General features: G+C 40.0%; 2 protein-coding genes across 2 annotated transcripts; both read right to left on the bottom strand.

The window, feature by feature from the left end:
• Positions 1-2,323: 2,323 nt before the first annotated feature.
• Positions 2,324-7,751, bottom strand: LOC115008539 (ADP-ribosylation factor-like protein 8B). The gene is made up of 7 exons (XM_029432215.1): positions 7,545-7,751; positions 6,091-6,171; positions 5,825-5,898; positions 5,475-5,568; positions 5,013-5,080; positions 4,258-4,328; positions 2,324-4,172 (listed from the first exon to the last, which is right to left on the bottom strand). Exons 1-7 carry the CDS (start codon positions 7,665-7,667, stop codon positions 4,123-4,125), a joined length of 561 nt encoding a protein of 186 aa, XP_029288075.1. The 5' UTR covers positions 7,668-7,751; the 3' UTR covers positions 2,324-4,122.
• A 5,412-nt stretch (positions 7,752-13,163) lies between these two features.
• LOC115008787 (N-acylethanolamine-hydrolyzing acid amidase-like) lies at positions 13,164-21,878 on the bottom strand. The gene is made up of 11 exons (XM_029432615.1): positions 21,394-21,878; positions 20,412-20,576; positions 17,934-18,057; positions 17,716-17,806; positions 17,203-17,288; positions 16,946-17,118; positions 16,792-16,854; positions 16,642-16,708; positions 16,492-16,520; positions 14,378-14,447; positions 13,164-14,254 (listed from the first exon to the last, which is right to left on the bottom strand). Exons 1-11 carry the CDS (start codon positions 21,561-21,563, stop codon positions 14,237-14,239), a joined length of 1,056 nt encoding a protein of 351 aa, XP_029288475.1. The 5' UTR covers positions 21,564-21,878; the 3' UTR covers positions 13,164-14,236.
• Between the last annotated feature and the right edge of the window lie 4,780 nt (positions 21,879-26,658).

The following is a 26,658-nucleotide window of genomic DNA, read 5'->3' as shown; positions in this document are numbered from 1 at the left end:
ACGTTGATATAAGGTAAGGTATAATTAGTGTTCGTTAAGAGCTCACTGTGTTACGCTGGGGTGCGTTGTTGAACGCTGATGTTTTGAGCATGTTCAAAATTACTGGATGTACCCGACGTGTGCTTCATAAGATATGCAGACGTTACATATAAGTTACGTTAGACATACGTGAATACCTACGTGACTATGTTAGAGGTACGTTAGATAAAGGCTACGTCGGCTGACTGTGAACCCTACAGCCAATGTATTGATAACGAGTGGATACCCTATTCCTACCCGATGTTAAGATGATGCCTGACGACGGAGTAACTTATTAAACGTGTTTCTACAGTACAGCTAGCGTTCAGCATTTTAGCCGTTCTCCAGCATCAGCATGACGTGAACCAGATGGCACTTTTCCAGCTCCGTTGGCCAGACGCTGTGATACGTTTTAAATAAGTAAGTGATACGCTATCAATGTTTGACATGCGTATAATAATTTGTTATGTATTTGTTATGTATACGTCAGCTACAACACCGCTGTGGGAAAGTTGGACGTATTTGGACTCATTTTGAGCTACTTTTCATATACGCCGACATGTTTGGGCCATACGGAACTGTGACAGGGCCATATGTCTGGCGTGTTCGGCGTAACGTCTGCGTCCTTCAAACGATCACAATTTACCCTTAATGAACCCTTTCATGAGGGATGAATGGTCATTCATAGGACTGACCAACGCGTTTGGACACTTAAGAAATGCAAATGTCTGAGTTGTGACAAGTGTATTACCTAATAAGCCCATTGCCAACGGAGTGTAAGTACATTAATAGTTTCACGCCTTTGGGTCTTTTACGTGACCTCCTCCCATAAATCCTTGTAGCAGGCTTGTAACCACTACTTAATCCCGATGCAAAAGTAAAAACCACACACATGCATATGAATATGAAGTTCTCATGCGGACACACAGTCTGCACTGACCCATGGATTTCATGGGATAACACCTAGATCTGTCCACACGTTCTAACCGCCGCCCTGGTATACAATGAATAGCAGCAGCTGTTCATTAAAAACTGGGTTTAAGAAATGAAATTAATTAAGGTGTTCTTGCTTTAACAGCACAGACCTCGTCTCTCTCACGGCTAGCTTTATTGCCCCCTAGTTTGTGACACACGCCCTGCGCTCGTCTTAACATTCTGCTTCGCACAGTGTTATATTTCTGTGAATAATAGCCACATTTTCTGCCAAGAAACACTGAGGAGGTGTTAACTGTCTATTATGGGATCTGTAAGTAACAATACAGAGTTCCCACACATGTTCATGTAACCCTTCATTTCCAATCTTTTCAATGACTTTTCAATGACCCAAAATAAAGTACCAAAAAAGAACTGTATACTTTACTCCAAATGTTAATTAGTGTATGCAAATTAAACAGCAACCTTTTTTCAATCACTAATAGTTGGTTATGTTCATATTCACTTCAAACTACAGGCAGTCAGTACATTGTGCTTTATTAAAAAACAAGCTTTACAAGCAGTGATATCAGCGTGGCACTGGCGTTAAAGCATGTGGTGAAATGACACTGATTGTGGAATCATAGTGTGTATTCTTAATGCATTTGATCATACACTCATTTCTGGATGCAATACTGAAATACAATGCAGCAACATAAGGATGTAGCTATAAAAGCAGTTACATGATGTAGACGTTTATCCTCGGGGGATTACTAGAACAATTAATTTTATTAAACACAATCACAAATTAAAACTTTTAAAAAACATAATTATTTGACTAATTCAATAACTTTTCCAGGCCTCAAAAATGACATTTTGAAATTCAATAACTTTTCCAGGTTTTCAATGACTGTGGGAACCCTGACAATAGCGTAATGGAAAACATCAAACCATATCCATCTACAAAAAGGTAGCACTAAATTACGCCTGCATATGGAGATTATCGAGGGAATTGTGGGTGCAGGTCGGCTGCCTGATGAGCACCTCCTTCAATGCTTTGTGGGTAAAGGTGCCGTGAATTTCAAGTAAGAGTGACAATAGCTGAACACTGAGCTGGAATCGTTCATCCTACACAAGTTCACTGCATTTTAAAACTCTTTTAAAAATTGATATTTGCCAGAGCTGCACTGAAACACCGCCCTACAATGTTAACTCAAAGAGGAAAGCAGGTCTATGATGTACCAAAAGAGAACTTCAGGTGAAACTGCGGACTTTGTAGAGACTTTAAAGCTCCCATCCTTTCACAATACACCACCCAAAGTCCTCTGCTGCCACTTAGTGGTGACAAACTAAAACATGAACATAAAAAATCAATTGGATGCCACACTTTGTAATCCTTAAAAATAAAAACTAATTTATTAGCAATCATCACAGGGAAAGAATGCATGACACCTACAGGAGCATTTGTTGTAATAAAAATGCTAAATCGTATTTACAAAGTCTGCAATTGAATGTGAATTAAGTTCAGCACATGCACATACAAATTGCAAATAGGCTATATTATTACACAGGTACCAAAGCTTTCTCCCAAATTACCCACACGGTCACCCAAAAGTTACAGCCCCTCACTGCTGCTGTGGTCCAAACAATCAACACTTCAGGATTACGACGATCAGCGACAGATGCAGAACATGTGAGGTAACAGAGCGTGTGTGATGGACTTGTAGAAAACATTACAGTAAAATGCAGAAGCCGTGTAGGTCTGCATAAAGCCTCGTAGCAGAAGGGAGAACTCAAACTGATCCAGCAACACTCACACACAGCAAAATAATTAATTGATCATGATGCACTTGCCAAGCAAGGCGCAGATTAATATACAGTAATCAAACCTGTGAGAAATCATTGTCTTGTCGCTGAAAGGAAACGGTCAATTAATACATCGCTTTTAGAGGAGACCGTCGTCCTTGGCCTGCTTAGCAGGATTCAGAAAAGGGCGTGGCAGGGCATTAATGACATCAAGCATCCAACCTTCTGTTCTCTGTAAACTCCGTCATCATGACTAACACTGGCTTTCTGTTATCCAACCCGAACAGACTAGGGATTATAAAACATCCCTGGACACACCCATACGGTTTTCAGACAATAACATTGTTTCAAAAAAATCCTTTAACAACCTGAGAACTGCAAGAAAAAGTTAGCCCACATTTCAAGCTACAAAAAAGGCTACAGGTGAAACAAACATTCAAATGATCCAGAAACCAAAGCAAATGTAACATTTTCTCATTCACCGCACCATCACTTCATTCCTCAGTTAGTACAGAAGTGTCTTTTCTCAAGACATCATAATGCATTTATGATATTACAAAACATAACATGATTGTAGCAATGTGGTTTTAAGTGTAATCAAGGGATTTATGCCGTGACTGTACCAAGTGTTTATTTATAATAGTGGGTTAGAAGTCGCATTGGGCAATAACTGTCTGATTGGAACACTCACTTAGCCGAAGGCACTTGTGAAACTCAGCTGACCCAAAACAACTCAGTCTTCTATTCACCTTTACGTTATGTGTAAACTTCGACTTAAGTCACTTAATAAAATAGATACTTTCATTCGCTAGCAAATAAACTGCAGGCTACCTGATGATTTCATCAGGAATCGAAGGTATTAGCACAAGCCACCATCAGTATTTGGCAAATAACTGTTAGAAACTACAATCACAACTTTGTCATGTAAACAGCAAATGCTGACGAGCAACAGAACGGATGTTTAAATGTGGGGTTAGAGGAAGTCCGTCTGAGTGAAGCTGGGGAACAGCACAAGGGAACAGAAGCGCTCTCTCTCTCTCTCGATATCTCTCGATATATATCTATCTATATATCTATATCTATTTTTTTTTTTTTTTTTTACTCAAACACAGAGCATGTCCGTAATGACTGGCGATAAGGCATGATGGGGGGTGTGGACAATCCACCTTCTAGCAGAGCACTGAAACAACTTTTCTACACTCCAGACAGTTGGGGTGGCGGTAGTGCTGTACAGTGGCTACACATCTATGGTAGTGTACTGGGTGGTGCAGGTAGTGAGCAGATAGCTGGATTACTTCAGAGGCAGTGGAAAGGATGGCTGTCAAGGTCCCATGGCCATTAGGGGGCTGAGGCCAGACCTGCAACTGGGGAGGGGGGGCTTCATTTTCAGCTTCGCCGTGACTTTGAATGCTGGATGAGCCACTGCAGCGTGATATCTGGGGGGGGGTATTAATATTTTTTTATGACAGCAGCAGGACCACAAATACAGTAGAATCATTTTCACTCAGCTCCGCTCTTTACCTATATTGTCTTTTTCTTTGCAGGAGACGGAATAGCAGCAGATCTCTCGATCCTGAATGGCGGACAGATTCCTGATGAAGGAAAGTGGGAAACATGAAACCTCTAAGTACAAATTAAAGTGTTGTGTTTAAGTGAGGTCTTTTCAAAATCCTTTTTTTTTTTCTTCAAATCAAAAACATTTGTCATTTTCAACAGAGACAACGCTGATCAGAACTGCCTCAAAATGAAGCTGGTCCCTGAATGTTTTGGCAACTATGCTTTGCTAATAAACCTGAGAGGAGAGATAGCAGATTTGTTAGCGTAGAATATTAGCAAATCTGTGTATTCTGCCAAACTCAATGTCATTGTAGGCTGTTGCGAAGGGGAGCCGTTTTGCAACATTAGCAGCTCACGTGGGGACAAACAGTAGAATACAGTAAAAGGATTGGTATTTGACAATAACATCATTTTCCACTGCAGACAGTACGCCCTCAGTGTAGATATCCTTTCATCTGCAACACGCTCCAGGTTAGTTCTGTCCTACGCTAGTCAGTACTTCATGAATTGTCACACTCTATATACAGTACATCTACAGACAAAGAGTAACACTTGAATTGTTGAATCTCAACTTAAAAGATGTTGCAATGTAGGACCATTATGTAATGTATATGTTACCTCTAATACTCCTGACACTGATTTATCACGCACTAGTTATGAATACGCCCTGACATTTGTGCAGGATTATCAACAAAGTTCTGTAGTCTTTAGTGCCTCACATTTTTTCAATGAGCTGCTTCTCATCAAGTACGTTTGGTAGGTCTCGCTTGTTTCCCAGTACTAGAACCTGAAACAAGAAGAAAAATATCAATATCAATTATCAATATCCAGCACAGCAATATATCAGCATGATCTCAGTCTAATCTAAAAGGATTTCCCTCAACCATGTGCTTCACCCTTTACAGAATCCTTACTGTTAGGAAAGAATTAACTGTGTGCGTGGTGTCAAGTCACAGCAGCTGGAAGTCTATCGATTCAGCACGTCAAACCCCGTCAACTCAACTATCCTGTCATCTTAGATATTGAGAACTCATTAAAAAATCCTGGCTTGGGATCAAACGACCACTTAGTGTGTCATTAAGCCCGAGTCACTGCAAACCATTAGTTGTGCGATTACTAATTAGGAGGCTAATGTCTTCTTGTGACCAGAGCCTGTATCATCATGACAAGTGTCGTCTTACGGGAATTCCTTGTAGCTGTGGTTTTTCTAAAAGGTTGTGCAGTTCGTTTCTGGAAGCTTCTATCTTCTCTTGGTCTGCTGCATCCACCATGTAACTGCAAGGGAGAAAAAAAACTATTTCATACCGGTTTCATTAAATCAAAATTGAAAAACAAATATATAAACTCTTACGACGACATGAATGTTGTACAATTATGTGGAGGAATACCAAGCTAAATCTAAACACATTGCATAAACATTGTATTGCATTATTATGTATACTTTCCATTCAGTTTTCCAGCAAATTTAGGAAGCAAAATATTAAATGTGTGGTCATAAAGGCCACCTGCTGTACTTTGTCCACAAACTTACACAATAGCATTGACTCCTCTACAGTAGCGCTCCCACATGCTTCTGAAGCGTGGCTGTCCCCCTATGTCCCATATCTGCGGTGAAAAAGCACAGAATCAAAAATACAGTCATAAGCCAATCGCCTCTGCATCATTTTGTTCCCTTTATGAACCAATCATTGCACCATTGCTGCTCGAGGGTGCAGGCCATACAGCTGTAGGCTGTGTAACAGAGAATTCAGTTGATCAGTGAAGCATCCAGCAGGACAGTTTTGCTCATTGACCTACCTTTATTGTCACATTGCCTTTAGTGACCTTCCGCATGTTGAAACCGACTGTGGGAATCATGTCTTCACTGAACTGGCCTGACTGTACAAGAAACATGTGATACAAAAGATGGCATGTTAGAGAGTACTGCAAATAGCAACTGATATATTAAGTGTTGAAATGGTATTACAAACAGTCACGTGCATAATTAGTCCCTTTTCCATCTTGGTGCTATTTAATATCTACCATCTCTGGACCAGTAACGCAAAATAAAAACCTACCGGCATGCTTATTCTGGAGTCCCATGAAAAGCCCAGAGGATGTAAATCATTTCACAAGAAAGTATTTGATTACAGGAGTTATTTCTAGCTGCTTGAAACCTCTAGCTGAATTTCAACACTTTTCCTTTTACCCCATGAATCATGTTAAGATGATGGCATCAGCATACAAGCTTCTTGCAACCAACCAGTGCTTTGTAAACAAACATCCAACAAGCTTAACGGGCCATAAAGTGGGCTCACCCAAGTCTAAAGCTGACCTTCTTAGATGGAAAATATTTGAAAGAAATTCAAATATGCTAGATGACTTTTATAGCTTTAGTAGCACGGCTTATATAAAGCCTGGGCCAAAGCCAACAGTCTTGAAATGTGAAGGAGAAGGCAGCATTGTTCAAAGCTAATCACACATCACCTGACATGACCACAACAGAAAACCCGACTGCAGTACTGTGGCCATCAACTTGACTTCCTAAGACTAGTATGGTCCATCAGCTACAAACACAGACATAAGCAACACGGGACTACAGAATATACCCCGTACCCACCCAGGGCTGTGGCGGGCTAAACAAGCTAGACACCAAAACAAAGTATCATACACAGTTTTAACATTAACAGTGCTAGCTATATGACACGTGCCATAAACCTAGACCTAACAACAGAGGAGTATTTATTATGAGAGGAGGTATAAACACGTTATTAAGGCTTGGCATACGATGGAAAATTCCAAGCAAATCTAGTTATACATTATAGATATCTGGCAACCTGCGGCAATTATAGCTCCAGGCCTCACCCGCTTCAATTGACCCTAGCTAACGTAAGAGGACGTAGACATGACAGACTGTTTACAACGTTATGGCCCGTGTTGTCAACATGTCGTTGATGTTGACACACCGGCAGCAAGTACAAGCACTGCGTTCACATGACAAGTTTCACAAGTAGGTGCACAGTCATGCCAAGAACTTCGTCACTCTAGCTAGCCAAAACAACAACTGAGTGAAAGGTTGTCGGTACCACAGCAATATGTGATATTAATGGCACAAACACTATCGAGTCAAGTTGTCATGCCCCTGGATTTTTTTTAACAATAACATTAACTTTATTTTTTAACATATTCAAAGACACCTTCGTCTACAACCTCTCCCAGGTAACGTAGTAGTCTGGGCCCACACTGACGGTGCTCGTTTGCTAGCTACTTACCGCAATCACATTGACGAATGTGGTTTTTCCAGAGTACTGAAGTCCCACCAATGTAAGCTCCATCTCCTCTTTCCAAAAGAGGGTCCTGAACCAGTCCAACAGCCTGTTTATGAGGGCCAGCATCTTGGGTGACACGGTAGTCGCAGTCTCTGCTGCCGTCTGGACGTGAAATCGGCTAGAGGTCTACACAGGAAGTAGATCGCTGCTGTCACGTGATCCACAGACAAGTGTTGCCGGTCCTGCGTTCCTGCTCAGAAGTGCATGTACCTCACGGGAGCGCGCGCAATGAAAGCGGAACTATCCGGCACACAATCACTTTCCCTTTGTTGAGGACAAGTATGTGTTGTTCGACATTTACTAACCTTCACTGTAGGATGAGACATATTTCTCCACACATCTTCCAGCAGCACGGAATTTAATCTGGTGCCTCTTAGCTCAAGGAAAGCAAACTTCTAAAGGAAAAAGTGAGACTGGAGCAAACTGAAAGATTTGCAGCCTTTAACTGTGTAATAACGTTTTAACACTACTGTGTCTCCATCAGAGTCAAAACTGGTAAAAGAAGAAAGGCAAACACATATATAGTCAACCTAGAACAGTAACAGGATTTCATTTCAATTGGATAATGGATCCAAAGGTGGGAGTTGTCATAGTCAATGTCAAGTACCACATCCCATCAGTGGTGGAGGAAGAATTCAGATTCTTTACTGAAGTAAAATTAAGAATGCCGCTCTCTAAATTTCCCTCGGGATTAATAAAGTATCTCTCTATCTATTTATCTATCTCTTATTTTATGCTTCTCTCAAATATTCCTACATCTTGCTGTGGGGTGTTGCCTATATATATTATATATATACTGTGGCATTATTAACTTCTCCTGCTCTAGATTGATATTCAATACTTCTAAACTTAAACATTTCTCCTAAATTGGTTAAACTCTCTCTCCCCTCAGACTGTCTTCAGAATTGTGTGTCCTGATAAGGATCGCTTGATCTTTGTGTGAGAGTTGTAAATCTGTTATTTTGTTTATTGGATGGGGGAGTTTTCACACCTCTCCTAGGGAGGGGGAGAAATGCATGCAGAAGCTGCAGCATCTCCAGCTGTGCCCTGTGGCCTCTGCACTTTTGTGACTACAAACTCCTGTCTGCTACCAAAATACATTAATTCAAAATGACCTCTTACTTGTAGATACAAATTATTTATCTTTAAATAATACTTTAAATCATTCTTCTCTTAATGCTTCACTTTCTTTTTTCTCAATAACAACCAATTTATTTCAATCATTCGCATCCAAACATCCTTCAAAATCCTACATTTTTCCATGCCGTCATATATTCTCCATTACGTACATCTTTTCCTATCATGTACTTCAAATCTCCCACAAATTCTGATTTGTCGTCACAAATCTTCTTACTGCCTTGGCTTTTCATGTCTATGAATTCAATTTAGTCCTTTGGGACTCCTTGTTATTATCACAGCTCAGATAACACAGCATAATGCTATGAGTACTTCGTATTATCCGCGATAATACAATCCCTGCTGTAGTTTTTGATAATAGTCCCCCTTTTTAGCTTTTTGAGACTCTCAGTAATCATCCGCAATAATTACTCCCTGCTGTAGTTTTGTATATAGTCCCCTTTTCTAGCTTTTTGAGACTTTCGTAATTATCTCTGATATTTACTCCTTATTATCCCTGATAATAAGATTCTATCAGTGGTGGGCCATCATCAGAATATAAATTTAATTTTGATATATTTTTTCCACAAATATGTATTCAATTATTCCCCATAGTCTATTCTCTTCATTTCATAGCTTTCCTCTTGGTTGCGCTGCTTCCAGCCTCAGATGGAGATTTGGAGGGCTGGCCTTTATGTTAGAGCTTTTATCCAATCATATTTCAGCCATAATGTGTTGCCAGGGTCCACGAAATCTGCCCTTAGGCCTTCAGAATCAACAGTGCGGGCTCTTGTTACTTAAAGTGAACGGAGACAAAACTGTGGCGTTAACCAATCAGATTTTGAGTTGGCGACACCGGGGCCAGCTAGCAGGCGTACGATAACGTCAGCATGTCCACGTCTTTTGATTGGATACGCACTATTGAGAGGCAGAGCTAGTAAACTTTGAACGAGCTAATTTAGATTTCTACAAGCTGTTTTTTTTTCAACCCACAATGGCTGAAGGAGGAGAAGAGATCGATTTGGTCGCAGATATAATTACAACGCCATTTTCAAGACGAACTTTTCAAGAAAAGATAGACATCGTGAGAAGAGAACGGCCAACCCTGGATGCTAGCAAGCCTATCACAGCCGGGAAAAGGGTTTGTCTGCCACTTTCAAATCACTAACTACGAGCGGTACCCCCGGCTCACAGCCTCCGAGAGGCACTGCACATTGTACTGCTGGGAATGCTATTTACAACTAAATGTTTCGGAAATATTAATATAACTCTGTTGTTAGGGTGATGCAACGCCCGGTTATACTGCGTTTCTGTCTAAATGTATAGTTTCTAGAGCCATGGCGTCATAATGATGGTATTAAGAGGTGGAATAATTAAAGTAGGAATGTGTAGGACATCACTGAAGGCCTAGGTGTGAAATGCACAGCCCGCCACTGCTCAGATTGCCCCAAAGGCTCAATACATTTCAGCAGTTCAGATTTTGTATGTTACGCCTCAGACACAGGGAAGGAAGACTCATACGCACGAAGGTAAAGTGTAAAAAAACAATACTTTACTTCAGTAAAACAGAATATTAAATCAAAGCACTCACTAGGAGGACTGAAAAAACACAATTCTTGGATTGCTGGTACAGGCATAGGCTTTTACATGGATATGACCAGACGAACTGGCACAAGACAAGGGGAGACAGGACAATTTATACAAGAGGTGAGTAGGAACAGGTGGAAACAATCAGGGGCGGGGCAGACGCTGACGATGGCGGGAAACCACACAAAGACAGGAAGTAAATACAAGACATGACACAAGGGAGGTGAACTCTACAAAATAAAACAGGAACACAAATCCAGAGTCATAACATTGTACTTGGCAAATGTAGCTTGCCAAAATCAGAAAGTGAAGGTGGGAAGGATTGTATTTCATGGGCAAAGAATTCCTTCAAATCACTATCCCGGCTCTGCATGGAAATGTACAATTGGCCAAAAAGTGCCACGTTGTTTTGAAGCACCTTGATTTTCTTCCCCTGTGCTGATTGTACTTTGAGGCTTCTTGAAGAGGGTCAGATTATTTATTTTTGATAGGGTCACTAATAGAACGAGTCCTGTCTTCAAGTACATCTTTGACAAAGTCTTTATAATGGGGTTTTGCCTAGGTTCTCAAATTTGTGTAAGCATTTGTCTTGTCTTGACTTGTTCCAGGGCTCTATAATGGGCACCTTAATGGCTCAGTGGTGACTTTCTGACAGATAACACAACGCGTCCAATCCATCTCCATCACATAATATTATGTTAGAAGCTGAAAACATAAAACAATATTCTGTAAGTTTTCGGCAATTACGTTGTAATTATAAATAAATATTCAATTATAACTAATAAATAAGAGATATACATAAGTTTTATATCCTAGCAATATTAAAATGTTTGCAACATTTTAAAATAATAAATCAGTAAAACATAAGACATTTACAAGCACTTCCAAGCCAAACTTTTGCAATTTTGGATTTTCATGAATTATGAGCAACCCCAAAATATTTCACAAGGGCTCCTAGGTTAAAATTGATCAGTAGGACCAGGAAAACCTTCATAACAAATTTGGTGCTTGTGTCCGGTCAGTAACTTTAAATTCGTTAAGCCACCTGACTACTAGTCACAATGTAGTTCCGTCTAAAATTGTATTGAATTGTTTTGCTGTTTAAAATAAAATCAATAACACTTGAATTATTCTTTATTTTAAAATGACAATATTGAATATAGAATTAAAAAAACTAAAATGTTTTATGTATATGAACTCTAACCCTGTAAGCTAAATCTCCATTTCCCTTCTCGCTGAGACAAGCTAGTGGGAGCAGCTACGGTGGGCGCGAGCTGCGTTGTTTACACTAAACATGGCAGAGAAGCGAAAGAAAACTAACTATTTTCATAATGATTGGGAGGAGGAATAGAAGTGAAAGAAAAGTGTGTATGTCTCATTTGCGGGGCGACGGCAAAGCGGCACATTGTGGAGACACTTCGGTACGTGTCACAAAGCTACCATGCTAACTAACTAACTAACTAACTAATTAATTAACTACCACTTGCAGCACTGCGGGCAGAACAAGCCGAGAGTTAAAGCAGCTTTGGGCAGCAGCATCTCTTTTCACCAGACCAGGTCAACAAGTCACAGAAAGCATCGGGAGCTTCATTTAGAGCTGCACATTATTTAATAAAGTACAAGAAAGCCTTTTCAGACGGAGAGGTCTTGAAAGGGTCAATGATGTTATTGAAAACACTGTTCAAAGACGAGAAGGAAAGGTTCCGATGTCATCTCCTCTCTCTCCGATGTTACAAAGTTAGTGGTTTGTACAAACAGGATATGATCTGAAGATGTGACAGTTAATTTCTTAATTTGTTTACAGAAGTGATACTTGTACTAAAATATAACTGGTGTGATTTTGAAGAAAATGCTACAAATGTTCTCATTCATACAAAAATATTTATTAAAATATCAAGATTGAGAGCATAAATAAAAAATGTTGCATGTTTAAATATATCCATTTCCTACCATGGTAAATCATTGTTAATAATCATTGTGAGGAATAACTAACATTAACATGTGATCAGACAGTCTCTTCACAAATATTATTAATGATAATATTATCATTAAAGGTGAACCGTACAACTATGTTATCAGGAAGTTTGTATCAAACAAGTAGCCCTTCGTATTACTCAGTACCCTTGAAGTAGCTCTCAGTATCAAAAAGGTTGGTGACCCCTGTCTTATACCAATACAGATGTTTTGTGCAGCAGTACATATTTATTTTGGGAGGTTTTTATCTATCAGTGTAACACACTTATTAGGAACACACACTGTGCGTATAGGTGGAAGTACCCCATTAGTTTTGGAAGTCGGCCTTTCTGACTTCCAAAACCAATAGGACCGTTTTGTATTCATTGTTCAGCATGCCTTATTCATTTTGGATGTTTTTATCTATCAGTGTAACACACTTATTAGGAATATATTATGTGTGTATAGTTGGCAGTACCCCATTGGTTTTGGAAGTCTGTCTTTTTGACTTCCAAAACCAATACTTTTACAACCGATACCGATATAGAAGTTTTTGGTTTTGTGTAGCAGTACATATTGATTTTGGAGGTTTTTATCTATCAGTGTAACATAAAATAATCAGTGATTAACCAATAGATATTAGTGTTCGTTCATAGCCTACATTTTTAAATGCATAGGCCTACATGTAAAATCATCATGAAAAATAATATCATTATACCAGCTCCGTCACATATCATCCATTTATGATACATTAAACAACATGACAATCATCATACACCATAATGATGCACTTGATAAACAGGTTTTGTATCAAATGCTGAAAAAGCATTCATAGGCTATTCAACAAAGGAAATATGTGCACTTCGTAGTCATCAAACAAATTAATAATTGTTAAACTTCTAATTCTCAGATTATTTGTCTTTTTTATTTTTTTTTACTGTAAATGGTTTTGAAAACAGCTTATTTTTAGATCCCATTCCTAAATCTTTTTTTAAAACTGTTTATCACTCTTTTATTGAAGATACACAGTACATCAGTTGGTTGTTTTTCCAACCGTCTTAAAGACTGCCATGGTGAAACCCCTTCCCAAGCAAAACAATGTAGATGCCTCAAATCTTAATAACTACACACCTGTATCCAATCTGCCATTATTAGGTTTAAAACAAAGAGCCATGGTGAGGCAGGTTTCTATCACTACGGCCTGCGACTGTGGAACAGCCTCCCAGAAGACCTGAGGGCGGTAGAGTTCAAATTAAGGACCAACTCAAGACCCACCTTTTTAGTTTGCCTTTTCATTGAATTTTATTTAGTCTTGTTTTATTCAGTCCTGTGTTTATTGAGTTCTGTGAGTCTTAAGTATTATGTTACGTGTTAGTACATACAGTAGAACTCTACAAAGACAGTGGCCTGTTAGCATATACATAGCCAGTGCATATGGTGGTCCTACTCAAGTGAATTAGTTAAACAAATACACAAATCGGAGTCAGATCTGAATGATTTAAACAAAGAGGAAAATGTGAACCACGATAGAAGAATAACAACTACTATAAGCTAAACCAGAGAAGTGGTTTACCTGAGAGGCACAAAACGGAATAGGCACAATTAGCATAGCACTTGTAAGCATGTCCTGGCGTTCCAGGTACAGAGAAGGGCTTTTCCATCCTTGTTCATTTTAGTCCTGTACTTGAGTAGAAACTTGTGTTTCAGTGTCCCTCAACTCTTCTTCAGCTGACTCCAGATGATCGCAATTAATAAAGTAACTAAACATGTATTAAGCTTGACATTGCAGGTACATATGGTTCTATTACAATTTTTCACTTTTATTAGAGGCAGAAAAGCATTGTCACTCTACAAAGAGTCCCATTCCCTTCTAATCCCATTCATTTACAATCCCCACATGATCATGAATCTGCATGCAACCATGTTGTGAAGTTAAAACACGATGGGACACTCCGCAGCAAACATCTGCTCAAGGCCTGTCAGTTTGGTGGGCAGCCCTTGAAAGAGATTGAGAGAGATGTGTCTTATTTTCAGTGACATATCCCCATTCATTGCTTATTATTATTATACATTATGCAAACAAAATGTTTTTAAGATGTAGTTGTAAAATATGTTATTACCTGTGGCCTGACAAGTGTGTTGTACTTCTCAGGGGCTGCTGCACTCATTATTGTTGTGTAAACAGTAATTCTGGGGATTATGAACATAGGAGTCACTAGACTATTAAAAGCCATGCAATGCATAAAGTATTAAAACAAGCTGCATAAAGGTTCCTTATGGTACGCATGGTGATGCCAGTTTGGAAAAAAAAGTTTGGAGTGTTTTTCTGTCATAGAATAGACCAAATAGACATAATCTAAAGAAATTTCCAATAAATAATTTTGGGGGGGTCTTATTTGGGGTACGTAGCCTTGAGGCTACACCGTACCATAATGGTAAGTAATGAAAAAAGAGTGTTATTGTTTCAAATTTGAACAACATTTATTTAAAAACACATGGATAATACTAAATAGCCTCAACAGATTAAAATGCATGCCACTTAAAATATGAAAATAGTTATTTTTAATATTTGAACAAGATTACAGGTCTGAATGTTGCCTGCAGGCAGCATTGTACCATTGTGGAACCACCCATTGGAATGAATGGGTCGAGAGTTTAAGCATATTATATCTAACTATCTCACTGCTTATGGAAATTCATGAAGCAGTTCTTCTCAGCAGTGAAGTATAGATAAGTGACACACTTTGAACACTGCACTTTCCCTATACCCTTACAAACAGGGTACTTGCACCGGCCCTTTTTCCCCACCCACAGATGCCAAAGGTCAGGGTTGACCTGACAAAGAGGCACTCTGCCCTTCTTCTCATCCAGGTCACAACATTCTGTGATGGTCAACCCTCTTCTTCAAGACTTTCCTCTCGTTGCAAAGGTAACTTGCAACTTCAGCTTTGAATTTCAGCAAACTGTACACTTTTTTCTTCAGGATGCCAAAGTCTTGCAGTCCCTGCGGTACAGGAGCCACGCGTTCACTAGAGTTAAATCCATCATTTATCCAATTTACCTTAATGGTACGGTGTTGCCTTTAGGCAACATTTGCATTTTAGCAAGTTTCCATTACTTAATTAGCAAATAAAGTACATTAAACTATTATAAATTAAGCTTTACTCATCTATTATTGTGAATATATCTTTTTCCAGATTGAAAAAGGAAATGACGTTTTCAGACCATTTTTGTGCAGAGAAATGGCTGAGCTGATCCTTGTGCAACAGACTGCAAAAAAAGTCTTCAGCATGGCCCCCAGAGACTCATGTGACAATTTAACACTGCAATTGGTTCCTTATGGTCCTGCCTCTTATTAAAAGTATTGCATTATACCTGGGGATGTATTGTGTGAATGTAAAAGGCCAAAAATAGGTATGTTGCCTAGAAGCAATAATAACTGGTCTATTCCATCACTGTTGTGCAATTATCAATGCCATGTGCACTTTTTATAACTTCTGCAATTATCACTCATGTGCAATATTCACTCTTACAATTTTTTATCAACGACTTTGTACTTACACTATTGTTACTGTATTTTATTCTATTTAATTGTGTACTTGCCACTTTACTTTCTTGTTCTTTCGCTGTAACACGGTAAATTTCACCGTCGTGGGACTAATAAGGGATTTCTGATTCTGATTGTGTACTCAAAATTACGGCTGCACGATATGAGGAAAGTATGGGATTTTTTGTTTGTTGAATATGGCAATATTACTTGTGATTAATAAACAGATATTAAAGTGTTCTCAGTTCTGCCTTTCTGTTTCTTTCAGTGTACTTCTGATTTGCTTGCTGATAAAAATATTTTTAAGAATTATTAGCAACATTATTTTTGTTGAACTGAAAACAAGCACCAATAAAAAACCAACAGTTACATTTCAAAGTGCAGTTTTCTACTCGTTCTGAAATTTCAACTAACTCAAAACATCTCTAAGTGTAGTATCGCAGTCTTTGACGATAAAGAAACGATATATGGTTCAGCCCTACTCAAAATGTTAAACCTTCACTGAAACTCAGCTGTTCTACCTGCTACTTGCTATGTATGGTGTCAAACAAAGGCCTATTGACATTATTGCTGAGGTGGGCCAAAGGGAACAGGAACTAGTATGCACACAGCTGCCCCATCTCAGCAACATGAACATGTGATTCCTTGAAACAAAACTGAGAGCATAATGAACAACGTTGTCCTTACCTATTACACACTGGATACAGCGACAGAACCTGTCGAGCAAGACTAGTTAGAAATCCATTTATTGTCTGTGACTTTCAAAATGTGCAGTGTAGTTTCAGTATCCTGTGTACTTTGGTCCCCTGAAGTATTGATTTATTAGTCCATGCTTGCCTGATAAAGTGTCTCCATGTTGATGTGATCTTGGCCAGTAGCATTTAGTGCTTTGTTGGCTGTGTCTCTACAGAAATGACAAATAACAACAGAATAACACCAGTAACAGCAACAATATTGTGGAAGAATTCCTCATGTGAGATGACTCACCTTCGATGATCCCCGGCTGGGGGGGGGAGCCAGTGGTCAAAGTTCGTCTCCACTCTGTACCATCTGAAACAGGAACACACTCTTGTGCAATAACACTCAACACACACCTTGAAACGCCAGATTTCTCCTCAGATACTTTATTTTGCCAGCCTACCCTCCATTGAGGGGATTCAGAGGCCAGATATCAGCGGGGCCCGCTCGGTCTCTGGTGATGACGACCCCTTCGCCTGCTCGCACCCCACCCACGATGAAATACACCCCGGTGATGATGGGGATCTTGGAGAGACGCATTACTGCATCCTGAAAGTTCTCTGCTTCCTCCAGCGTCTGTTGGTAACACAACCAGTCAAGGTTTCACTTCCTCGTACAGTAAAAACATCCTCATTGTGCTAACTTCTGCTATACACTCACCTCCCTCACCAGCCAGCTGACTGGGGATCTCCGAAAGAGGAAAGCAGACACCACATTCTTCCACCAGTTCCACCAGTGTTCACTGCCTGATGACCACAAACACACATATACAGACATGACAAACAAAAAGGAACCATAAAATCTGATTTGCAACATTTCGGGACAAACATGACCGCTGAGAACAAGTTGGGTCTTTAGAGCTTCAATGATTAGTCGACTTATCGATCAACATATAAAAATAATCCAATCCATTAATTATTTAAGTAATTTTCCAAGCAATAATGGCATAAAATGCTCACACAGGTGGAGATTTCCTGCGAATATCTTTGGGTTTTGGACTGACAAAACTGAACATTTAAAGACATGACCTTGGACTTTGAGAAACTCGGATGGACTTTGTTCACTATTTTCTGTCATTTTATAGATCAAACTATTAATCGATTTATCTAGAATGTAATTGGCAGGTTTATCGATAATGAAAATAACTGTTAGTTGCAGCTCTAGTGTTCTTACCTCGCTGGTCACCAGAGACGGTAAACTTGTTTGGACTCTGTCCCGTCCACAGGCCTATGTAGCCAGCAAATGATGTTCCACGGTACACCACCTGAATGAATAAACAAACAACTAAACAACTACAGGATTGTATCTGTTATGAAATAACTTTTATTCTGCTAGAATGTACTGACTGTTTCTGGATATATACATTGAGGATTCTATGAAACATGCTGTACCTGTCCATTCTTGAGGAACTGTACGTTGATAGTCAGATTCCTCAGAACAGGATGTGGATAATCAAGGTTCCTGCCGTGGTACACGTGCCCATTTGTGTCCTGAGCTACGATGCTAGTGCAAAATCTAAGGATTGCATAAAGTTGCGTGCATGAGATGTCGTTCACCTTAATCCTCAGACTTGTTAGTCACTGTGTGCCTCTGCATTTTACACATGTTTCTATTATAAACATCCATCCATCGTCTACCGCTTATCCGGGCTCGGGTCGCGGGGGCAGCAGCTCCAGTAAGGAACCCCAAACTTCCCTTCTCTGGGCCACATCCGCCAGCTCCGACTGGAGGATCCCGAGGCGTTCCCAGGCCAGTGAGGAGATATAATCTCTCCATCGAGTCCTGGGTCTTCCCCGGGGTCTCTTCCCAGCTGGACGTGCCTAGAACACCTCTCTAGGGAGGCGGCCAGGTGGCATCCTTACTAGATGCCCAAACCACCTCAACTGGCTCCTTTCAACGCAAAGGAGCAGTGGCTCTACTCTGACTCTCTCACAGGTGGCTGAGCTTCTCACCCTGTCTCTAAGGGAGACGCCAGCCAGAAAACCCATTTCGGCCACTTGTACCCGTGATCTCGTTCTTTCGGTCATGACCCAGCCTTCATGACCATAGGTGGGGGTAGGAACGGAGATCACCCAGAAGATCGAGAGCTTTGCCTTCTGGCTCAGCACTCTTTTCGTCACATCGGTGCGGTAAAGCGAATGCAATACCGCCCCCGCTGCTCCAATTCTCTGGCCAATCTCTCACTCCATCGTGCCCTCACTCGCAAACAAGACCTCGAGGTACTTGAACTCCTTCACTTGGGGTAAGGGCTCATTCCCTACCCGGAGTAGGCAATCCACCGGTTTCCTGCTGAGAGCCATGGCCTCAGATTTTGAGGTGCTGATCCTCATCCAAACGGCTGCGAACCGATCCAGTGACTGCTGAAGGTCACAGACCGATGACGCCATCAGGACCACATCATCTGCAAAGAGCAGCGATGAGACCCTCAGGCCACCAAACTGCAACCCCTCTCCTCCACGACTACGCCCATGAAAGTTCACATTCACTGGGAACGAGTCCTTACTGCCGAGTATCCGGACACAACTCTCGCTTTGGTTGTACAGGGATTGGATGGCCCTCAGAAGTGACCCCCTCACCCCATACTCCCGCAGCACCTCCCACAGTATCACCCGGGGGACCTGGTCATACCAGGATCCTTGCAAGTGTGAAGAGTTGGTCACGGACGATATCCGCATTTTTCCTCTTCAATCAGCGGTTCGACTATTAGCCAAACCCTCCTTTCCAGCACCTTGGAGTAGACTTTATCAGGAAGGCTGAGAAGTGTGATAGCCCTGTAGTTGGCACACACTCTCTGGTCCCCCTTGTTGAATAGGGGAACCACCACCCCGGTCTGCCAGCCCCTAGGCACTGCAGTGCCTTTGCAGTTGCTATGGTACACACATAGACAGTTGCCCAGACTTCCACGCAATGTTGACGAGGCATGTCAACCAAGACAGCCCCTCAACACCCAAAGCCTTCAGCATTTCTGGACGGATCTCATCAACCCCTGCGGCTTTGCCACTGTGGAGTTGTTTGACTACCTCAGTGACTTCCAACAGGGAAATTGATGATGGTCCCAGCTTCCAGCTCTGCCTCTACCATAGAGGGCATGTTAGTCGGAAGTGCTCCTTCCACCGCCCGATAACCTTCTCAGTCGAAGTCAGCAGGGTCCCACCCTTGCTGTACACAGCTTGGATGGTTCCCCGCTTCCCCCTCCTGAGGTTCCGGACGGTTTTCCAGAAGCACCTTGGTACCGACCGAAAGTCCTTCTCCATAGCATCTCCAAACTTTTACCACACCCGCTGCTTTGCCTCTGGTCCGTTGGAACCCTGCAATTGTTTCCAGAGTCTTCCCGGATAACCTAACTCAGAAGGACTCCTTCTTCAGTCTAACGGCTTCCCTGACCATCGGGGTCCACCTCGGTGTTCGAGGGTTACCGCCCCTTGAGGCACCTAAGACCTTGAGACCACAGATCCTCACCGCAGCTTCAGCAATAGAGGTTTTGAACATCGTCCACTCAGGAGTACGGTTCCAGAGCCAAGACTGTGCGTAGAGGTAAGCTCCACCAGAGCCAACTGGTAGTGCTCCACCTCCCGCACTAGTTCCGGCTCCTTCCCCCACAGAGAGGTGACTTTCCAAGTCCCCAGAGCCAGCCTCCGCTGCCCAGGTCTGGTCCGTCGAGGTCCCTGACCATCACTGCCACCCGTGTGACAGCGCACCCGACCCCAGCGGTTCTTCCTGTGAGTGGTGGGCCCACAGGATGGAAGGATGGGAGGCACCACGTAGCTTCTTCGGCCTGTGCCCGACCGGGCTCCGTGGCAAACCCTGGCCACCAGATGCTCGCTGTCTAGTATTATAAACGTTTAGTTACAATATAAAATCATACATACGCAGATATTTCATAGGCAAAGTTCAGAATGATGACATCTGAAATGTTTCCTCCCATTTGTGAGGCCAAGCCGCGGATCTCTCCCGCATAAGGCTGAGGAACGTACTTCTCCAAGGCCGTCACGATAGGTGTAACTGCAAGATGCACCCATTTTGGGACTGTTGTGCTGACAACAAAAGAAGAAAGGATGTTTGCGTCAGCACCAATACTGGAAGATACACACAATAGCAGTGCTCATTAACCGAGAAGTTAGTTTTGTGCTGATTCAAGGCTTGCATAATGTGTTAATATTAAGTTGACTAGTTTTATTAGAGGACGGAATGGGGGTGTGGAATAACTTTGAATTTATTTCTAGTTTTTCCTTTAGTTAGATTAGGAGATTATGAGAATTCCAGCAGAAGGCAGTAATGCACATTTTTCTCCTGAACGAGGCCAATGCTCAATAGATCATTTAGTAAGTAAGGTAAAAAGCAAAAACATTGAACATTTCCTGGTCTGAGAAAGATCTGAAGGTACACGGATTTCCAAACAACCCATGCGGGTCATGGTAACTCCTAAATAAAAAATAAAAAAGTAAAGTTCAACTTAAAGCTGGTGAACTGGAAAAGGGCATATAGTAAAGTAGGCCATAGGTTTTTCAGCTTTATAATCAGCTGAACTGATTTATGATCAGTTCAGCCTCCTCTTTGTTTACCATCACTGATAATGCAAAGTGTTATGTAAAGTGAAACCATACGTTAGTCACCAAATATATAATATTTCAATAGTCTATTTATGAATAACTACATTAGCTATGCAGTACTCATAACCAGTCTATGATCATAACTAATGTCGAACTTCTGCAACACCTGATAAACGTAACGCTAGCATTACATCAGAATAAGTACTTTACAACAAATAAAAACTGTAAAATATTACTTCAAATGTAGTTTTCGTAATATTTAACAACATGGTTTGCTAAAAGGAGGCTCTGTAAAACTTACTCAATGATCTCTGCGGCAGCTTTCTTCAGGAAGTCTACGTCGAAGACTTGGGTCAGAGGCGTCCACCGCTCCTCTGGATCTTCGTCCAGGCTGATGTTCACCGTGGGGGGAGCGACCTGTGCCCGGCACGAGGCTACCAGTCCGAGCAGCAGCACCGCAGCCCGCACCATCACGACCGGTCCAGTCCGAGAGAGCTCCGGGCTGATACTGGGGTATGACAGAGATACTCACACACAACTAGAATGACACTTCCGATCCACGTTTTCAAAGTAAAAGATGATCGAAATTCTGGCCATACACTTACAGTTCACACAAACGTGTAGCTTCCGCAAAACAATGGATTGTACTTTTATAAAAAAAATATATTTTTAACTTTCTAATGAAAAAAATATTAGTTATTTAAAAAGGCTCTTCCAAGGACAGGGATTCAAAAATAAAATAAACGGCAAAAAATGACTTTACCCTCATCCTACCAACTACTGTAAGAAACAACCATTATAGCAAAATCTTAACTTATTTCTTCTCTAAACATTATCAGTTATGTAATTAATACCATATGAAGAAAATAAATATTGTTATTTTTACGAAAGTTACTGTTATTATTATTGTGTAAAACAAAAAGAGACGAACATATGAGGAAGTCTGTGTCTGTCTCCTTCAAAGTGACTGGCAGTAGTGTGTGTCCCTGTGACAGTCCCTACTAATGGAAATAATCAAGGTAAGTACAAGCACCCGTCCTCAAAACTGTACTGTACAGTATTTGAGTAAATGTACTTCGTCACTTTCCACCACAACAAGTAATTTCAAAGAGGAAATGAATTGACAGGAAGTCAATTAGAGGATTCACATGACTGAGGTTGACAGAGAAACTGTTTGGTTTGGTGTGAACTATTGATACTAACTGATAGCTGATGTTCCTGCCAAGATAAAGAGGTCACATTATTAGTTGGCTATTTGTTTACATTAATTATTTTTTGAAGCAGCAATGAAAAAGCAAATATTGTGCGCTTACTTCTCAAAGTGTAACAACTGTACATGTACACTTGAGGGCATGTCATTTAATAGGTTGGGATATGGAAAAAGGATAGAGGAATAATACATTGTGCACTTAGACTAATTACAGATGTGTGTGATCTGTTAATTGGCTAAACTACACTTTTATTTTGAAAAACAATCCAATGGGAAATACTTTTGTTCTTGCCAGTGGAATGCAGTGAACTCTGATCTGAAAGGTTTTTACTCAGTGAGGTTTGAACAAACTATTCTTCACATGCTAGCTTAAAATGTAAAGTCAGCATGTAAAACTCATTTTAGGTTGATGTGCCTTAATGTTTTTGCACTTAAATATAACCCAGCATATATATATATATATATATATATATATATATATATATATATATATATATAGTTTGATGAATGACATTACAGAATATGTTTGCATCATTTTACCATGATGTTTAGGGCTGCAATCCAAGAGTTGTTAACAACCTAATTTGTCACTGATATTCAAACACAATATATCAAAACTTCCCTTGATCCTGTTTGAAAAGTGTGATAGAGCAAACATATAAATGTTGATATAAATATTCCTATTAATCTTTTGTTCTATGCAATGTAGAATTACATACACGTTCTAAGCTTGTTGTTAGTAAGTAAATGCTCTATGATTTGTGTGTCTACCGGCCTCACAGTAGGCCTATATGTGTTTCCTTCTAGTAGCGATAGCACACAAAAGAAAGGGAAACATGTTATATTATGAGTGCGTGGCTGTTATAAACATTGACAAGTGAACATCATTCCCAGCTTTGCAAGCTTGCCAACAGCCCCACCCAACACCACCCACTGAGGAGCTGTGGAAACCACCAGCAACTTGAATAAAAAGCAGTTAAATCCATTATATAGCCGATTGTTTGTGTAAAGGTTTCACAGGCTGTTGAGAGTTGGTTTCAATGCTAAAATGGAACCATCTTCTTTGTACAGTATTTATTATAATAATAATAATATTTGTTGAGCGTACAGATGTCATAAGTTCCTCTTCGACGTTGATGCTGGAAGTTACTAAATATTACTGAATACTGCTTCTGTGATCCAGGAGGACCTTAGTGCAGCTGCTCTAACCCTAACACACACACACACACACACACACACACACACACACACACACACACACACACACACACACACACACACACACACACACACACACAGTTAAAAGTGTCATGCGATGCCGGGACTGATCATTTTGTAACATTGGAATTAAAAACAAAAATCCCCTAAATGTGGAATTTGAATGCTTTGAATTTGAAATGTTTTGCACACAAATGCATGAAGATGTTGCCTTTATCAACGCACTAACTCATTTTGCATGTGCAATACAATGTTTAATTGTATTTGTCATTGTAAATAACAATTTGCTGCTATTGAATGTCTTCTGGTGTGATTTGTTCAGATAAAGGTCAAATCTGCAACTGTGTGAACTTCAAACAGTTTTATTGATTCTTTTTACAAGCAGTTGACCATCGTACATGTATTGTGCTTAATAAAACAGCACTAATGTATGTGAAGCTTTTTTATTTATTTAAGTTAGTCATCAGTGACATTAACATATATTCTCTGTACAGTTTGATGTAGTTGTCGAGCATCAAGTTCTTCTGAAGAATGGAGGCTTTTCGACTTTCTCTTTAAGGTCACCAGTTCTTTGATGAGCGCTCACTGAATGTTTTGAGCCTCATGAGAAATCAGCCTCTCAGCCATCTCAATTCTCCCCGCTTCCTCATTCACAGTGCTGTCTCTGTTCTCAGCAACAATAACCATGGAGGGCCATAAGCTCGCACTTAAGCTCCACCGTCATGCTAGCCATAAAGTTTTTTGTGACACAAGTTTCAAAGTTAGACATTTATCAGCCAGCATCTCAATAAAAAGGTCATTCTTTTCTGGGATTCTTGGAAGCCAGTCTTCATCTCATGACCAGCTTTTTTGCTGCCTCCTTAAACTGGTCAGTCAGTAGAAGTATTTTCAGATAGGATTGTGAAACAATTGAATATGACAGAAAATAAACAATGCGGATACAGATATGTATTCAAAATATAAGTGCATTTATCTTAATTAACTGTTAAAACCAACCATAGATCCCTTATTTGGCCACTTGAGGGCAGCAGACACAAGTTGTACACATACTATTGTCATGTTTTCGCCATATATGATGTAAAGTTGATAGGATGAATGTGACATTGGCTCATTTAAACATCTGGGTGATAGTAACATTAGCATTAATTTTGAGTTTGGTTTCAATTGCTGAATGTAAATACAATATTCACTCTCCTTTTAGTTTTTGTTCTGTCAACTCTTGAGAACAATATCTGGCTGCTCAGCTGCTGAATGCTCCACTGTGTTCACTAGTTTGCTGCTAATGCCATCTTTTTGTTGTATGCTGTTGAGCAGGTAGTGTACAGTTAAGTTGCGGGCAGTAAAACCAAAACAATGAAGTGAAAGAAGCTGAACCGCTACATAGAGAGGAACTACAGACACAGGTGATGATCCTCACTGACAGCCAGTTCAGATCCTTTGCTTAAGCAAAAGTACTTTTACCACACTGTGGAAATAAAAGTATGAGTCCTGCATTGAAAATGTTACTTAAAGAAAAGTTTGAAAGTATGGTTAGGAAAATATACTCAAAGTATTAAAAGTAAAAGTACTAAATGCAGAAAAATGTCCTCTTTGATATATATTATATATTAGATTATTATTATTCATGCATTAATGAAAAACAGGATTCTTGTTCTCATCGCTCATTTTGAACAATTTTTTATACAATTGTAGCAAACGATTATTGTCATTATGGATTAATCAGTTGATTATTTTCTCCATAAACTGATTGATTGTTTGGTTTGTAACAATTACCCAGAACCCAAAGTGACAGCTTCACAATGTCTGTATCGTCCAACCAACAGCCCAAACCTCAACATTATATTTGTTTAAAGCAGCAAATCCTCATTTGCATTTTTTTTGCATTGTCAAAATAGTTGTCAATTCATTTTTCTTTTTTAGCCTCTTCATAGTGCAAAAAATCATATTTTATAAAGTAACTTCAGCTTGCAGTAAAGTAAAAAGTACAATATGTCCCTCAGAAATATAGTGGAGTAGAAGTGAAAAGTGAATAAGCACTCAAGTAAAGTACAAGTACCTCCAATGTGAACTTCAGTACATTACTTGAGTAAACGTACTTAGTTACAACCCCTTTCACATTACATGACGTAACGTGATAAATTGTTAATACAAAAATATTTAATAGATCTGTTCTCTTCAAACTCTAGAATATTTAATACACAGGAAAAAACTGACAAGCATGATTTTTTTAATGAGCATCAAAAAGTTGTTGTCTAATTAAATGGAAATGGTAGTCAGTGCAGGAAGAAGCACTACTTCCACACGGTGGAGCTGGTACTGCATGTTTGAGCGCATCAGGACCACCAACAGGCCTGTGAAGGGTGAATCTCACAATACTGTGTTGTTTATATTTCAGTGAGCAAATTACAAAATACTGTTGTGATTACAAGAAAAGGAAAACAGCCATTTCCACATTTCTCAAAGAGGCTTGGTGGGTGGTAAGCATATGATGTAGCCCATTTTCATTTTCACTATTACTACAACTACAGCAGGAAACAGCACCAAAGCACGCAGCAGAAGGTTGGTGGAGACTGATATTCCACATTATTAAATATGAAAGTAAATCAAAGACATTAAGTCTTTTCTCCCACAACCTCAAATATCATTTCCATCCACTGTGGTGTCAAGTTGCCAGACACATTTTCTGCTCAGAACACTTTCAGTATTGTTACAGTGGCTGCCATGCGGTATACAAACCATATCAACGGTATGGGAGAGAAATGGCTAAATCACAAAAGTAAAATTCAGATAATTCAGTGAATTCTTAGTTTATGTCCACATTTTTACACAAATCTGAAAAGTTATTTTCTCTAGTTTTGAAACTAATATTGTTGATTTTATTAGTGTATAATATTCATGACTGTATTTAGGAAGCAATGCACTGTTAAAGACAGTAAGATGGACTAATAAATGTAAAATAAAATGTATTAACATCATAAAGATAATTAGAAATGCTTGGACTGTAATATAAGACATGCTATTGATTTACAGAGGCCGTGCTGCTGTATGCGTTATGTAAGTGTTATGTAAGAACAGTATGTGTTGTTATGACGAGCTGTCATGTTGTCACGTTTCAGCCGCCAGGCAGTGAAACACAAA

The sequence above is a fragment of the Cottoperca gobio genome, chromosome 5 (genome assembly GCF_900634415.1).
Source record: "Cottoperca gobio chromosome 5, fCotGob3.1, whole genome shotgun sequence".
In the NCBI taxonomy this organism is placed as follows: domain Eukaryota; kingdom Metazoa; phylum Chordata; class Actinopteri; order Perciformes; family Bovichtidae; genus Cottoperca; species Cottoperca gobio.
Note: the sequence above shows the minus strand (reverse complement) of the source record. Positions and strands in the feature narration are given on the sequence as shown.